Source organism: Eublepharis macularius, chromosome 7 (assembly GCF_028583425.1).
Source record: "Eublepharis macularius isolate TG4126 chromosome 7, MPM_Emac_v1.0, whole genome shotgun sequence".
Lineage (NCBI taxonomy): Eukaryota > Metazoa > Chordata > Lepidosauria > Squamata > Eublepharidae > Eublepharis > Eublepharis macularius.
In genome coordinates, this window is record NC_072796.1 from 59,034,881 (window position 1) to 59,046,890 (window position 12,010).

General features: G+C 36.5%; 1 protein-coding gene across 1 annotated transcript in view; it reads left to right on the forward strand.

Moving 5' to 3' along the window:
* The window catches only part of TMX3 (thioredoxin related transmembrane protein 3), a 34,181-nt gene that overhangs the window by 4,766 nt on the left and 17,405 nt on the right, over positions 1-12,010 (forward strand). The window contains exons 3-7 of the mRNA XM_054985364.1: positions 563-602; positions 1,848-1,971; positions 2,599-2,644; positions 3,840-3,920; positions 8,815-8,914. Coding sequence (XP_054841339.1) covers positions 563-602; positions 1,848-1,971; positions 2,599-2,644; positions 3,840-3,920; positions 8,815-8,914 — 391 coding nt within the window. The remainder of the gene's footprint in view (positions 1-562; positions 603-1,847; positions 1,972-2,598; positions 2,645-3,839; positions 3,921-8,814; positions 8,915-12,010) is intronic.

Genomic DNA, 12,010 nt, shown 5'->3' on the forward strand with positions numbered 1-12,010 from the left:
AGAGGTAGATGTCAGAGGCTACATGAACAGAAGACACAAACACACAACAAAATAAGACTGGTAATTGAGTTGCTTTCTGATATGATTTGTATGTGGGTGGGGAAAAAAAGAAATATGTTGGCAAATTAGTTTAATCTTTAATCACTTGTTTTTGAAATATTTTGTGCCTGGAACGCACTACCCTCAGAGAGCCAGTTGATTAGATCTCTTCCAGCCTATTTATTTGATTAGTGTTGTTCTGATATTGTTGTTGGGCTGATCTCCTACTTAGTATCATTTTTCTTTGTTGCATTGTTCCTTTGTTAAAAGTGGATATCAATTTTTTTAATTCTTTTTTGCCTAAAATGAACAAGACACTATACAAAAATAGCTGTTTTCATTTTAGGTACAATAAAATATTAATACCGTATTATTGATATCCTGTTATCAGCAGTGAATATGAGGATCATCAGTAGTACAGAAAATGAGCTCTGTTCTTTTATAGTTTGCTAAAATAAGCAAAGTCTATCTCTGTTAGAAAAATGATGGTGTTATACATATTTCATTGGGTTTTTTTTTCAAGGTTTAAAGAAAACCGTAAAGATGACATTTGGCTTGTAGATGTGAGTATGAAGAGTATAAAAGAACCTGATCCAAGACTTTCTTAAAAATAAGCTTTGCAATTTATCCATCTTTCTGATGCACCATAGTGTGGGTGTGCTAATCTAGACGTTAACTTGCTGATCATTTCAGACTTTCAGTGTGATCCTAAGCAGTTACTACAGTCTAGACCCATTTATTTAAGTGGTTTTAGATGGAATAACTCTGTTTAGGATTGCACTGTTTGTCTTGCATATATATATATATATTTGTGTGAAAGAAATAATGAACTTGGTAACTTCATTCTAAAATGCTCCTTAAGAGTTACTGTTGGTAACAAAAGGCAATATTTTAAAATATTTATGTATATGAAATACTATGCATCTATTTTTAGCTAGTTCTGTTGTTGAATTTGTTGAACAAATAGTATTTTTCAAAGTATTCTTTGCTCAATACTTATTTTAAGGATCAGAACTACAAAATGAGTTAATTAATGTTTCTGTAAATGGGCAGAGGGAGAGTGTAATCCAGCTATGACTATACAAGTTAGGTGCTATTCTGGGACTAATCCTGGAGTAATTGGGAATAATCTTCTATAATAACAGTGTGGGGCCCTAAGCCACTAGAGAGTTAGAATGTTAGATGTAGTTATAACGTGGTTAAAGTATGCATTTCTCAGTTTTAAAAAGCAGGTGCTAGAACTGGAAAATGTATGGTAAAGAACAAAATAAATCATTGGCTTAGCTTTAATACAGTATACATTAGAAATCTAATATGCAAAAGGGGCTGATAGAGTTGATTCTACATTAAGTGGCTTAGAAAAACTAGAATAGGGAAAATTCATTGTCTTTTTGCACAATATCATAAGGTACTCTTTGACAGGCAAAAATGTTTCTATGCATGTCCAGCTTTGTGCAGAATTCACAAAACAGTGAGATTGCCAAAAGTAAAGATGTAGACAAATGGTTACAGGAGTAGTAATCTATGCTGCTTGCAATGCAGGATGATAGAAGTCTTTTAGACCCAGATGGGAAAAGACTTTTATCCCGACCTCTGATGAAACTGTATTAATATTGTCAACTTTTGCCTTCTACTTTGCTATGGAGACGAGGTTTTATGCTATATTTTATTATACTTAAATAGGGAAGTTGAATGTGCAAAAGGGTAGAGGAAGTTGTTTTATATAGATGTTTCATGTGTGACAGATGCATGTGTGACAGATTCTCTAATGATTCCATGTCCTGCTTATTTTTGGTTTTTTTTCTCAGTTTTATGCACCTTGGTGTGGTCATTGCAAGAAACTGGAGCCAGTGTGGAATGAAGTTGGTAAAGAGATGCAAAGCATTGGGTCTCCAGTTAAAGTTGGAAAGATGGATGCAACTTCCTATTCTAGTAAGTGCACTGTTAAAGGGCTAGTTTTTGCTTTCTGTACTATCATAATTGTTAGAAGTAAGAGAAATGCAACTGAATCAAAAATATAATAGAAATAAACAACACAACACAGTGAAGGAACTGGCAAGACCTCTGGCATGTATGTTACCTTGACAGAAAATATGAACTGATTGTATCAACATTTAAATTACATTATCTGACCGATCCGATCCGAGCCACACAGTCGCGTCCAACCCTTGGCTACTCCGCAGATCGTCCCCCTCCAGGCCTTTCTGTCCTATAGCGCGTTGAGAGAGATCCGCAGAATCTCGCAGTGAAGTTTTTACAGGGTAGTTCACCATTGCTTTCCCCAACCCAACACACTTAGCTGTACGACAGCCACGAATGGTAAGTCATACGTTGCCACCCCCTTGGCACTTTGAGCCGGTGTGGGATAAGGGGGACATTATCTGACATCCCTCTAGAAATAGGATTATAAGAGTAGCAGTTTTAAAATACAAAATGTTTCAAGCTGTGTACTGTTCTTTTATCCATAAAGCATACCAGTAAAATGTTTTGAAATATTTGAACTGTGGCAGAGAAAGTAATATAATTTTTAATTCTAAATTACACCACTGTTTTCTATAGGTATTGCCTCTGAGTTTGGAGTTCGAGGCTATCCAACAATTAAGCTGTAAGTTTAACTTTCTGGAATTTTAATTTAAAATGCTAGTGGGTTATCATCTCTCTAGATCCTTTTAAAAAAACTCCTACGATTTTCGGGTTGTAACTGTCTCAAGAGGCATTAAAATATGTAAAGACTCCAACATGCAGCCTCATAGTTCATGTATTTTTGTATGCTAAAGTGCTTGATCATTCTTTGACAGTTAAATCCTTCTTGCCACTATTTGCAAAGTTTTTGTGCTGGTGGTTTTATGAATGCATATTTAATTTGTAGTTTGGTTAAAAGTACTGTGGAGAAAGAGAAATGAGGGAAGATGAAACATTGTATGCTCAAGTATGAAATGCGAATGTTCGCTGAAGATTAATAGACATAATGTACAATTTAAATAGCAGACTTTACATTTTGTGATTTCTTGAGTTTCAGTAAATTTGAAGTGATTAGTAAAAGCTCTTTGAATTTCAATATCTAGCTGTGCAAAATCTTTAACAAAACGGTAAAACATGCCTTCTCACACTTTAAAATGATACTGAATAAATACTTTTAAAAATTTAGGTTTCCAGGATTTATCTTTTATGTATTTTGGTGTCAGCCCATATAAAACAGTTCTTCTAAGCTAGACCTTAGTATTTTCCTTCTGCAGTGTGCCTTTTCTCAACAAGGAGATGTCATTTCTATCTGTGCTGTTTAAGATGGTTAGAAAAATGTAAGGAATAAAATTGGCTTTTTGTGTATCTTTTGGAACAGGAACAATTTTGTTTTGTTTGGGTATTTTAACTTGATATCAGAATTATGCAGATATTTATTTGGAAAAAAATGGAAATGGAGAATGAAAAGATTGGTTATTGTGTTGTCTTCTGAAGAATAGCTTTAGCTTAGCTTACAAATAGAAAAGGCAAGGGTAAACTGGGCTCAATCCAGGTGCCCCTTGCAATGCCTAGATAACAACTCATAGAACCAGATGTTCTGGTCTTCTGATGTGTGCTGGATTACGTGCAATGTTCTCTCCTGCCTTCCTGTCTGACATAACAGCTAATTAGTACTGTGAAAAGCTGCATTGGTTCTCCCTGCCCACCATACGAAGCAATAATAAATTTGAAAAATGTTTATACTCTTGTTAAATTTTATAATGTAGCACAAGACTCAAGCCAGTCTATATTATAATTGAGACATGACCAAATAAGATGTTTAACTATCTTTTATTTAGGTTGAAGGGTGACTTGGCATACAACTACAGAGGAGCCAGGACCAAAGATGACATTATTGAGTTTGCAAACAGAGTAGCAGGGTAAGTAGCAGAGTAGCAGAATTCATTTCTGTCCTGAGCAGGGGAAGAATTGTGGTGCTTTTCTGATAAATGCAGAGCAAGGAAAGGATGAGGATAAGTCAGCTTCCAAAGTCCACTTTAAACCAATTTAGTTCAATGGACTCGATAAGAATATTTGCTATTAGGAAAGTACAAGTGGGGAGCCATGGGAAAGGACCCTCCCCAACAGGTCTCTATTTTCTGTTCATTTACTAAACCCACCACCTTGTTCTCTTTGTTACTATTCTGCCTCTTCCACCTTCTTGTCTACCTGTTACCACCACTTTCCCACTCCCTACTGGTTCCTGTGACCACCACAAGCCAGGTAATGGTGATGGGCTGGAGTTGGAGCAAAAAGAATGCTAGATTCACTATCCATTCCAAGCCTTCCTCTCTCTGCCACTGTCTGTCAGCTTGTTGGGAAGGGGCTGAGCTAAGAGCAGAACGTGTGTGAAATAAGTTTTTAGCTACAAGCCCAGCCCTGCCTCCCTCCATCATCTGATAGTGGCAAGAGGGGGCAAGCTTGGAGTAGCATGTACATAGGGAAGTTCTGCTCCAAGCTCCTCCCCCCGACCTGCCAGCTGGCCCTCTTTCTCCTCTCCCCTGCTGCTGCTATGTTCTCTTCCCTAATATCTCCTTTCCATGTTTATGGAGTTGCTAAGTAATCCCCAGAATGCCTGCTGAGATTTTCAAGACCGTTTGTTTCATTCCTTTAACTTGCAATTGGGGGGTGGGTGAGTTTTAAAATCCCCCCTTTCAGATTTTTAAGCAAACTTGGGGTTTGTAGAAAAATCCTCCTTATCAGTACTTTGCACCGTTGGGTGGATTTTTAAAAAAAATCTGCACTGTGGGATCTGTGTTTGTAATAGATACAAGGTAAAAAAAAAGAGGTGGTATGAAATGATGCTTTAACTTTAAAAAACATTACTTTGACAAGATAATCTTGTCAAGTGTGTATGCAGCCGACAGATTGCTTTCCACTCCACCCAAAATTTCAGCCTTATTCTTTTTAATTCCTCTGCAAACCCCTTAGTTTCTTACTATATTATGAGCAGCTCACATAGCTAAACACGTCAATTCTTTTTACTTGAAGAGAGTTCTGATTAGGTATATGGATTTGTCACTACAAAGAAGCTTGATTTGTTAAGGTCTCATTAGTCTATGTGAGTGTTATTCCAAGGTCAACCCCTTTTTATGCTTTTAGAAAGAAAGGTTGGCTCTTCATCTCTTGTTGTAATTCAGGATAATAGCTGGAAGTGGTTTTTGGTTGAACCCAGTCAGTACAGAAATTAATCAACAATTCTTGATGGACTGTTTGTTGATGACAGTTTTTCAGACTTTTCCTTTCACAATTTATCTAAGTTGCAGCAAGCCACAATTGTGTGTTTAAAGATGAAACCCAGGTAGTGAACATGACTTGTGTTGAATCTCTAAAAAGTTACTGGAGTATGGTATAATGCAGGGGTTCCTAATGTGGTGCCCAGGGAGAGAGCTTGACTTCACTGATATCTTTTCTAGCGCTCGCCAGTGTTTTTAAAATGTAGTTGGGGCTTTTGACCGTCTGGGTTTCTAGTTGGCATTTGAGATCTTATTGACTGTACAAATGTTTTAAAAGTTTCCGTGCAGCAACTGCCACCACAGCATAACTGTGTGACTGAGGGTATATGCAAGAAAATATTTTAAAACAGTAATGTCATTCTTTTTCTTTTTAAAATTTTTCTTTATTTAAGCTATAAACTATACACCATAACATAATAAACAATAAACATAGAGAATAAGAAAAAACACACAGTTCTAAACATGACACACTAACAATACATATATCTATATAATTAAAAGGGAAAGGGAAAAGAAAACAACAACAAAAAACAAACAAATCTAGATTATACTACAGGTTGCCCTCTTTTTTCTATTGTTCATGTTTCTTAATCCATAAATACAGATGTAATCAAATCCTTGTTATCCATTTCATACAAAAAGTCTATTAACCGTTTCCATTCAGTCAAGAAGTTAACTTATGTCCTTTCTCTAATCAATGCAGTACGTTTTGCCATTGATGGAAACTCCAAAACTTTTGTCAACCATTCCTCCACTGTAGGCAATGTTGTAGTTTTCTACTTTTGTGCATAAAGTACTCTTGCCGCTGTAATAAAGTATAAAAACAGTGTTCTAAAGCTTTTTTTCCAACTGGCTGTCCGTTATTCCCAACAGAAAATTCTCTGGTTTCAGCTGAAGTTTAATCTTCAAAATCTTCTGAATCAATGATTGTATCTGCAACCAAAAACTCTGCTTTCTTACATGTCCACCACATATGAAAAAATGTCCCTTCTTGTTTGGCACATTTCCAGCATACATTTGACGCCCCCTTATACATTCTAGCCAATTTTTCAGGGATCATATACCAACAACACATCATTTTGTAAAAATTTTCTTTAATGCTGGAGCTTAACATAAATTTCAGCCCTCTTGTCCACATATTTTCCTATTGCTCCATTAATATATCGCGTCCACAATTTTTCACCCATTTAATCATACATTCTTTTACTTGTTCTTCTTCTGTCTCAAATCTCAACATGTTCATCATTTGTACAAAGGGCTATTTCAAATTCAGTTTTAGATTTTTTAGAGAGCCAGTTTGGTGTAGTGGTTAAGAGCACGGGACTGTAATCTGGAGAGCCGGGTTTGATTCCCCACTCCTCCACGAAGCCAGCTGGGTGACCTTGGGCGAGTCACAGTTCTCTGGAGCTCTTTCAGCCCCACCCAACCTCACAGGGTGATTGTTGTGGGGTAATAATAACACTTTGTAAACCGCTCTGAGTGGGCATTAAGTTGTCCTGAAGGGCGGCATATAAATCGAACGTTGTTGTTGTTGTTGTTGTTATTTTTAAAAAGGCATCCTGTTGAATGGAATTTCTGCCTGAAATGTTAAGTTATTGTTAGAGTTATTCATGAACTCTCTCCCTTATGTTTTGTGGTTAGCTCTGTCTCCTATGATAGCCATTTTATGGCTCTGCCCACCACTCTGTATCAGAATTCCAATGGTGCTCACAGGCTCAAAAAGATTGAGGACCCTGGGCCAGATTTAGGAGACTCAGAGTTGAATCTCCACTATGCCATGGTAGTTTATTGGGTGACTTTGGGGCAATCACTTTCAGCCTAGATTATCTCACAAGGAGATGACTTGGAGGAGGGTAGAACAATGTTGTACACTGCTTTGGGTTCCCATTACGGTCAAAAGTAGGAGTATAATTATTGTTTTGATATAATTATTTAGATAAATAAATGATTGGTTTCTTTTGTTAAATACATTTTGAAATTTTATTTTTAAATACATTTTTAGTTTTTTAAATACTGCTGTATATATTTAATATTTATCATTTAACATAACCTTTAGGGATTTTAAAACGCTTAACATGATTTTTTGCAATCAATTAGCAATAGAAAACTTATGTGAATCCATTTAATGTTTTATTAACATGGAAATGTTCTCGTGATTGTAGCAATTATTTCATTAGCATCATTATCAATTCATAGAAGTGTTCATAATTTCTTTAAAACACTGCTATCCTAGAAAAGAAGGGGCAAGTCCCTCCTGAGTGCATGATGAATTTACCACTTAATATTCATAATTAAGTTTTTAAAGTGTAGAAACTCCACTAGTGATGCAACTGTAGAATATGGTTACTGCGCTGGCAAGAGCAGGTGCAATGTAACATTTAACAGATCTTAGAGACTAGTGTCTTAAAATAAATGTTGATTGGCTTTCCCCCTTTTTCTAAATTCTTAGTTTGCTGAGTCAATAAAAGCACATCTTTGAGGAGCAATGGAATGTGTATTATGCAAGCAGGAGATAAATTTAGAATGAGAAACATTTTAAAAATTATATATAAATGTATTGCAGTGTAGAAGCAGGAGAGTAAGTTTTAGATGTAACATATTGAATAAAAATGGATACAGAAACAGATCCTGAGCAGAATCATCCCCTACTTTCTTATGAGATAGGTAATATAGACTTTCCTTTTGTATTCTGATACATTACTTATTTCTTAAATATGGTGGACATGTAGAATGTGGGGAAAGCAAGTAATATTGAACAAGTAGTGAAAGCAATGGTGTAGTTGCAAATGATTATTTCATTGACCATGTCTTAAAAATAGAAGGGATATTGGGGAGAAAATTTTCTGTTTTATATACATGGCAAACCACCGTAACAAAAAGTCTGCCAAGAAAGCTTCGTGATGCAACTGCACAGGGGACTACCTTTACTTTTTCCTATTCTTTCTTATTTGTAATTATTTCTGATTTATATAATTATGTTATGTAATCCCTCTTTTTCTTTTTTGTATCCCTCCTATTATTATTGCTCTGCTTTTTAAAATAAAAAGTATATAATAAGCACATCTTTAAAAATAAGAATACTAATGTTTTTGATAAAGCCTGCTGGTATTTGAAATGCAAATTTTTAAATTAATTCTTTAGCATTTTCATATGATACATGACATCTTCCTCTGTAATTTTAATTAAACTGGTGTTTTGACTGAATAACATTTTGGTTTAGTATATATGCAATTGTGTTTAGTTTTAAGAAATTACTATACAGCCTGCTTTTGGTCTACTTTTGTGAGATCCAAATTGATAGTAAGTATATTTTAATTTCTCAGAGTTAAGCTGCACTGGTTTGGGGTGGCATTAGCCCAAACATTGATGAGAAAATTGCAATTCAGACCATGTTCTAATTGAAAAATCTCAGTACTACTATAACAGGATGTAATCTATAGGAGCACATGATCAGTACTCAGAGTAGGAGCTCAGGAAATGCAGTTAAGAAACTGATTTTTTTTTCTTGCTTATGTTGCTCCATTTCTTTGTTCTTCAGGCCTGTTATCCGACCTCTCCCTAGCCAGCAGATGTTTGAACATGTTCAGAAGAGGCACCGGGTACTTTTTGTGTACATTGGTGGGGAATCTCCATTAAAGGTTTGAAACTTTGCTAAATGTATATTTTTTCCTTTTGTTCATTACAGAAGATGTGTACTTCCTGAAGATGTCCTAGTAGCCAGCACCTAAATACTTTTTGACAAGTACTTGTAAATGCTCTTAAAATTGCAGCTTCAGAATGACTGAATATCAAAGTAAGTTCAGAGGAAGACAGTGGACAAATTTTATGATAACTGATGAGATGCAAAAGAAAAGCCAAGTTGCCATTAAGATTTTTGAGAAAGAAGACTCTGGAAAACAGATTTGGAAGATTAGGGTAGCAGTTTCTGACACAAGATCCCAGAATACAATCCTAACTGTAACAAGAAAAAAACGGCTGAGGTTGCCTGGGGAGATTTATAATGTTTTGAGAAAGATAGGCTTTCACAGGGGACTGGAGAATTACGCAGAAATAGACATAAGTGCAAGTAGCAAAAAGGAGAAAAATCAATATTTAATAGCTTAATATACTGCTTTTTAAAACCTCAAAGCAGTTCCCATAAAATTCAGTACACATTTAATACATTATAATCAACTTCCAAAGCAACAAAAATTCAAGATACCAGCTTCAACCAAAGGCCTTTCTTGCAGATTTTTCCCCCTGTTTTGCAAACAAAAATGTATAACTCTCACATCATTGGGCAACTGATTCTGAAGAGACAAATCTGCCACACAAAATGCCCATGACTAGGCCTTTGACATCATAAACAGGGAATTGTGAGCAGGCCCTAGTGGGACAGTAGTAAGATCTGTCTTGGCTCCCATGCTGTACAGGGCTCTCAAGGTCAAAATCAGTACTTGAAATTGAACTGGAAACACAATTCTTAGCACAACTGATCTAACGTAGCTGTAAATATTGCTGGTCTGGTTGTCTCCTATTGGCAAACAAGCCACTTAGTTTTGTAGGAGCTACTGGGATGTTTCTGGAGGCAGACTCCCATAAAACTTGTTGAAGTTAAGCATAATGAAGCATGGATCAGTGCGGTCAGGTGTCTGTGTTCAAGAAGGGGCGTGGCATTCAAGCCAGATGTGATTGAAAAGACTCAACAACAGTACTGACTTGCTTCTCCATTCACAAAGCTGGGTCAAAGAATATCCCTTGGATTCACTAATGCCCAAGACATCCCAATGTAAAACACCAGGCTTCCTGATCAACATCACCTCCATCTTGTTTGGATTCAGCTTCAGCTTGTTTACTCTTAGCTGGTTAACTGTGACTTCCAGGCATTGACCAAGGACAGAAAGACAGCAGCATTCAGGTGCTTTGTTAAAGTGATATACAAGATAGTTGCCATCAGCATGTTGATGATACCTGACTCCAAATGTACAGTCACCATAGATATTAAATAACATAGGGAATGGAACACTGTTAGCTTTAGCCCTGTAAAAGAGAAAACTGGATTAATAATCAAAGGGGGCTATAAGAGAGAGGAGAAAACAAGGAATGATTTGTTTTTAGTTGCATAAAATTTGGTAGGATTTTATTTAAAACATTTTCATACTTGCTTTTACCCAACTTAGCATTTCCAAAGCAGTGAACAATCAAAAACATTAAAATTAATTTTAAAAAGTACACACACACAACAATTAAATACCAAACAATATACATAAACACAAAGGAGAGTCAGTGAGGGAACACAAAACAAATCAGAAAAAAATCACTCACTGGTGAAAGAGAATGATAATGAGGGAAAGACTAATTTTCCTGGGGAAGGAAATTCACAATTTTAGTACCACAGCTGAGAAGGCCTATTCTCGGGTTGCCAGTCTCAGAAGATAGTATCACCTGAAGTAGGGCCAATGAATATGACTGTAGTGGTTGGGTGGGTTCTTATGAGATTGGCAGTCTTAAGGAATCCTGATTCCAAGCCAGCTTTAATGATCAACACTAGCACCTTGAATTGGGCCCAGAAACAAATTAGGAAGTAGTATAAGTGGAACAAGATGGGACAGTTAAAGTCTCTGTGACCTGTTCCAGTCAGCATTCTGTACCAACTGTAGCTTATGGACACTATTCAGAAGCAGTCCCACATAAGAGTCCATTGCACTATTCTAATCTAGTTGTTACCAAGACATGCAATATGGTGGCAAGATCTCCCCCCACCCCCCACCCCCGGCAAGGAAAAGCTGCAGCCAACTGAAGCTGGTAAAAAGTGCTCCTGCCTGGAGCTGATACCTGCTTACCAATAGGAGGCCTGGATCCAGCAGCACCCCAAAGCTATAAACATGCTAATTATAGGAGGAGCAGTTATCAATGGGTTAACACCTAAAAGCAGTTTCCTGATAAGTTCCAAGTTGGAACAGCCCGAAAGGCTACCTAGCAAAGGGGCAATAAACTTTGTTCGGATATAAACATAGATTTAAGAACTGCCTTTGACTCTATAAATAGACTTAAGGCTCCTATATCTAATTCAAGCCCTGTACTCTTAACACTTCTTTTAAGGTCAGATATCACAGAAATGGGCACCTCACAAACCCTGTGGCTGTTTACAAGGAGGCTGGGCTGTTGGCAGCATATTTGTTAATTAGGTGTCGTAATATCGGTGTGACCCAGTTCTCTTCTCCCTGAATCCAGCCTGCTCCTCTGCTACTAGGGATTCCTCAGTCCAGCTCTTTATCTAAAAGATGGTTGGCATGAAGTTTACCTATAACACTGAGCAGGCTAATTGGTCTGTAATTGGCAGGGTCATCCCTTCTTCCTGACTTAAATAATGGTCTGTAATTGGCAGGGTCATCCCTTCTTCCTGACTTAAATAATGGAATTATAACAGCCTGCCTCCATTCCTTTGGGATATGCCCTGAGCAATCAATGTATTAAGCTTTTAAATATTTTTTTTGAAATGCCTTTGCGTTGTCATATCATCAAGGTGCTATAATTAAAACACTCACTAGCTTCACTGAAAAAAATATACATTTTAATTACATTGTGTATTGTCCTAAGAACTTTGTATAGGTTCCTCTGGGCAAACTTTTATAGTGATGACTTATTTGTAGAAATCTTATATCTGAAGAAAAGATATTTAGCAGTGTATAAATTATGTGATGTTCTTCTAGAAATGTTCATGAACATTAACAAGCCACTTTAAAATATCTATT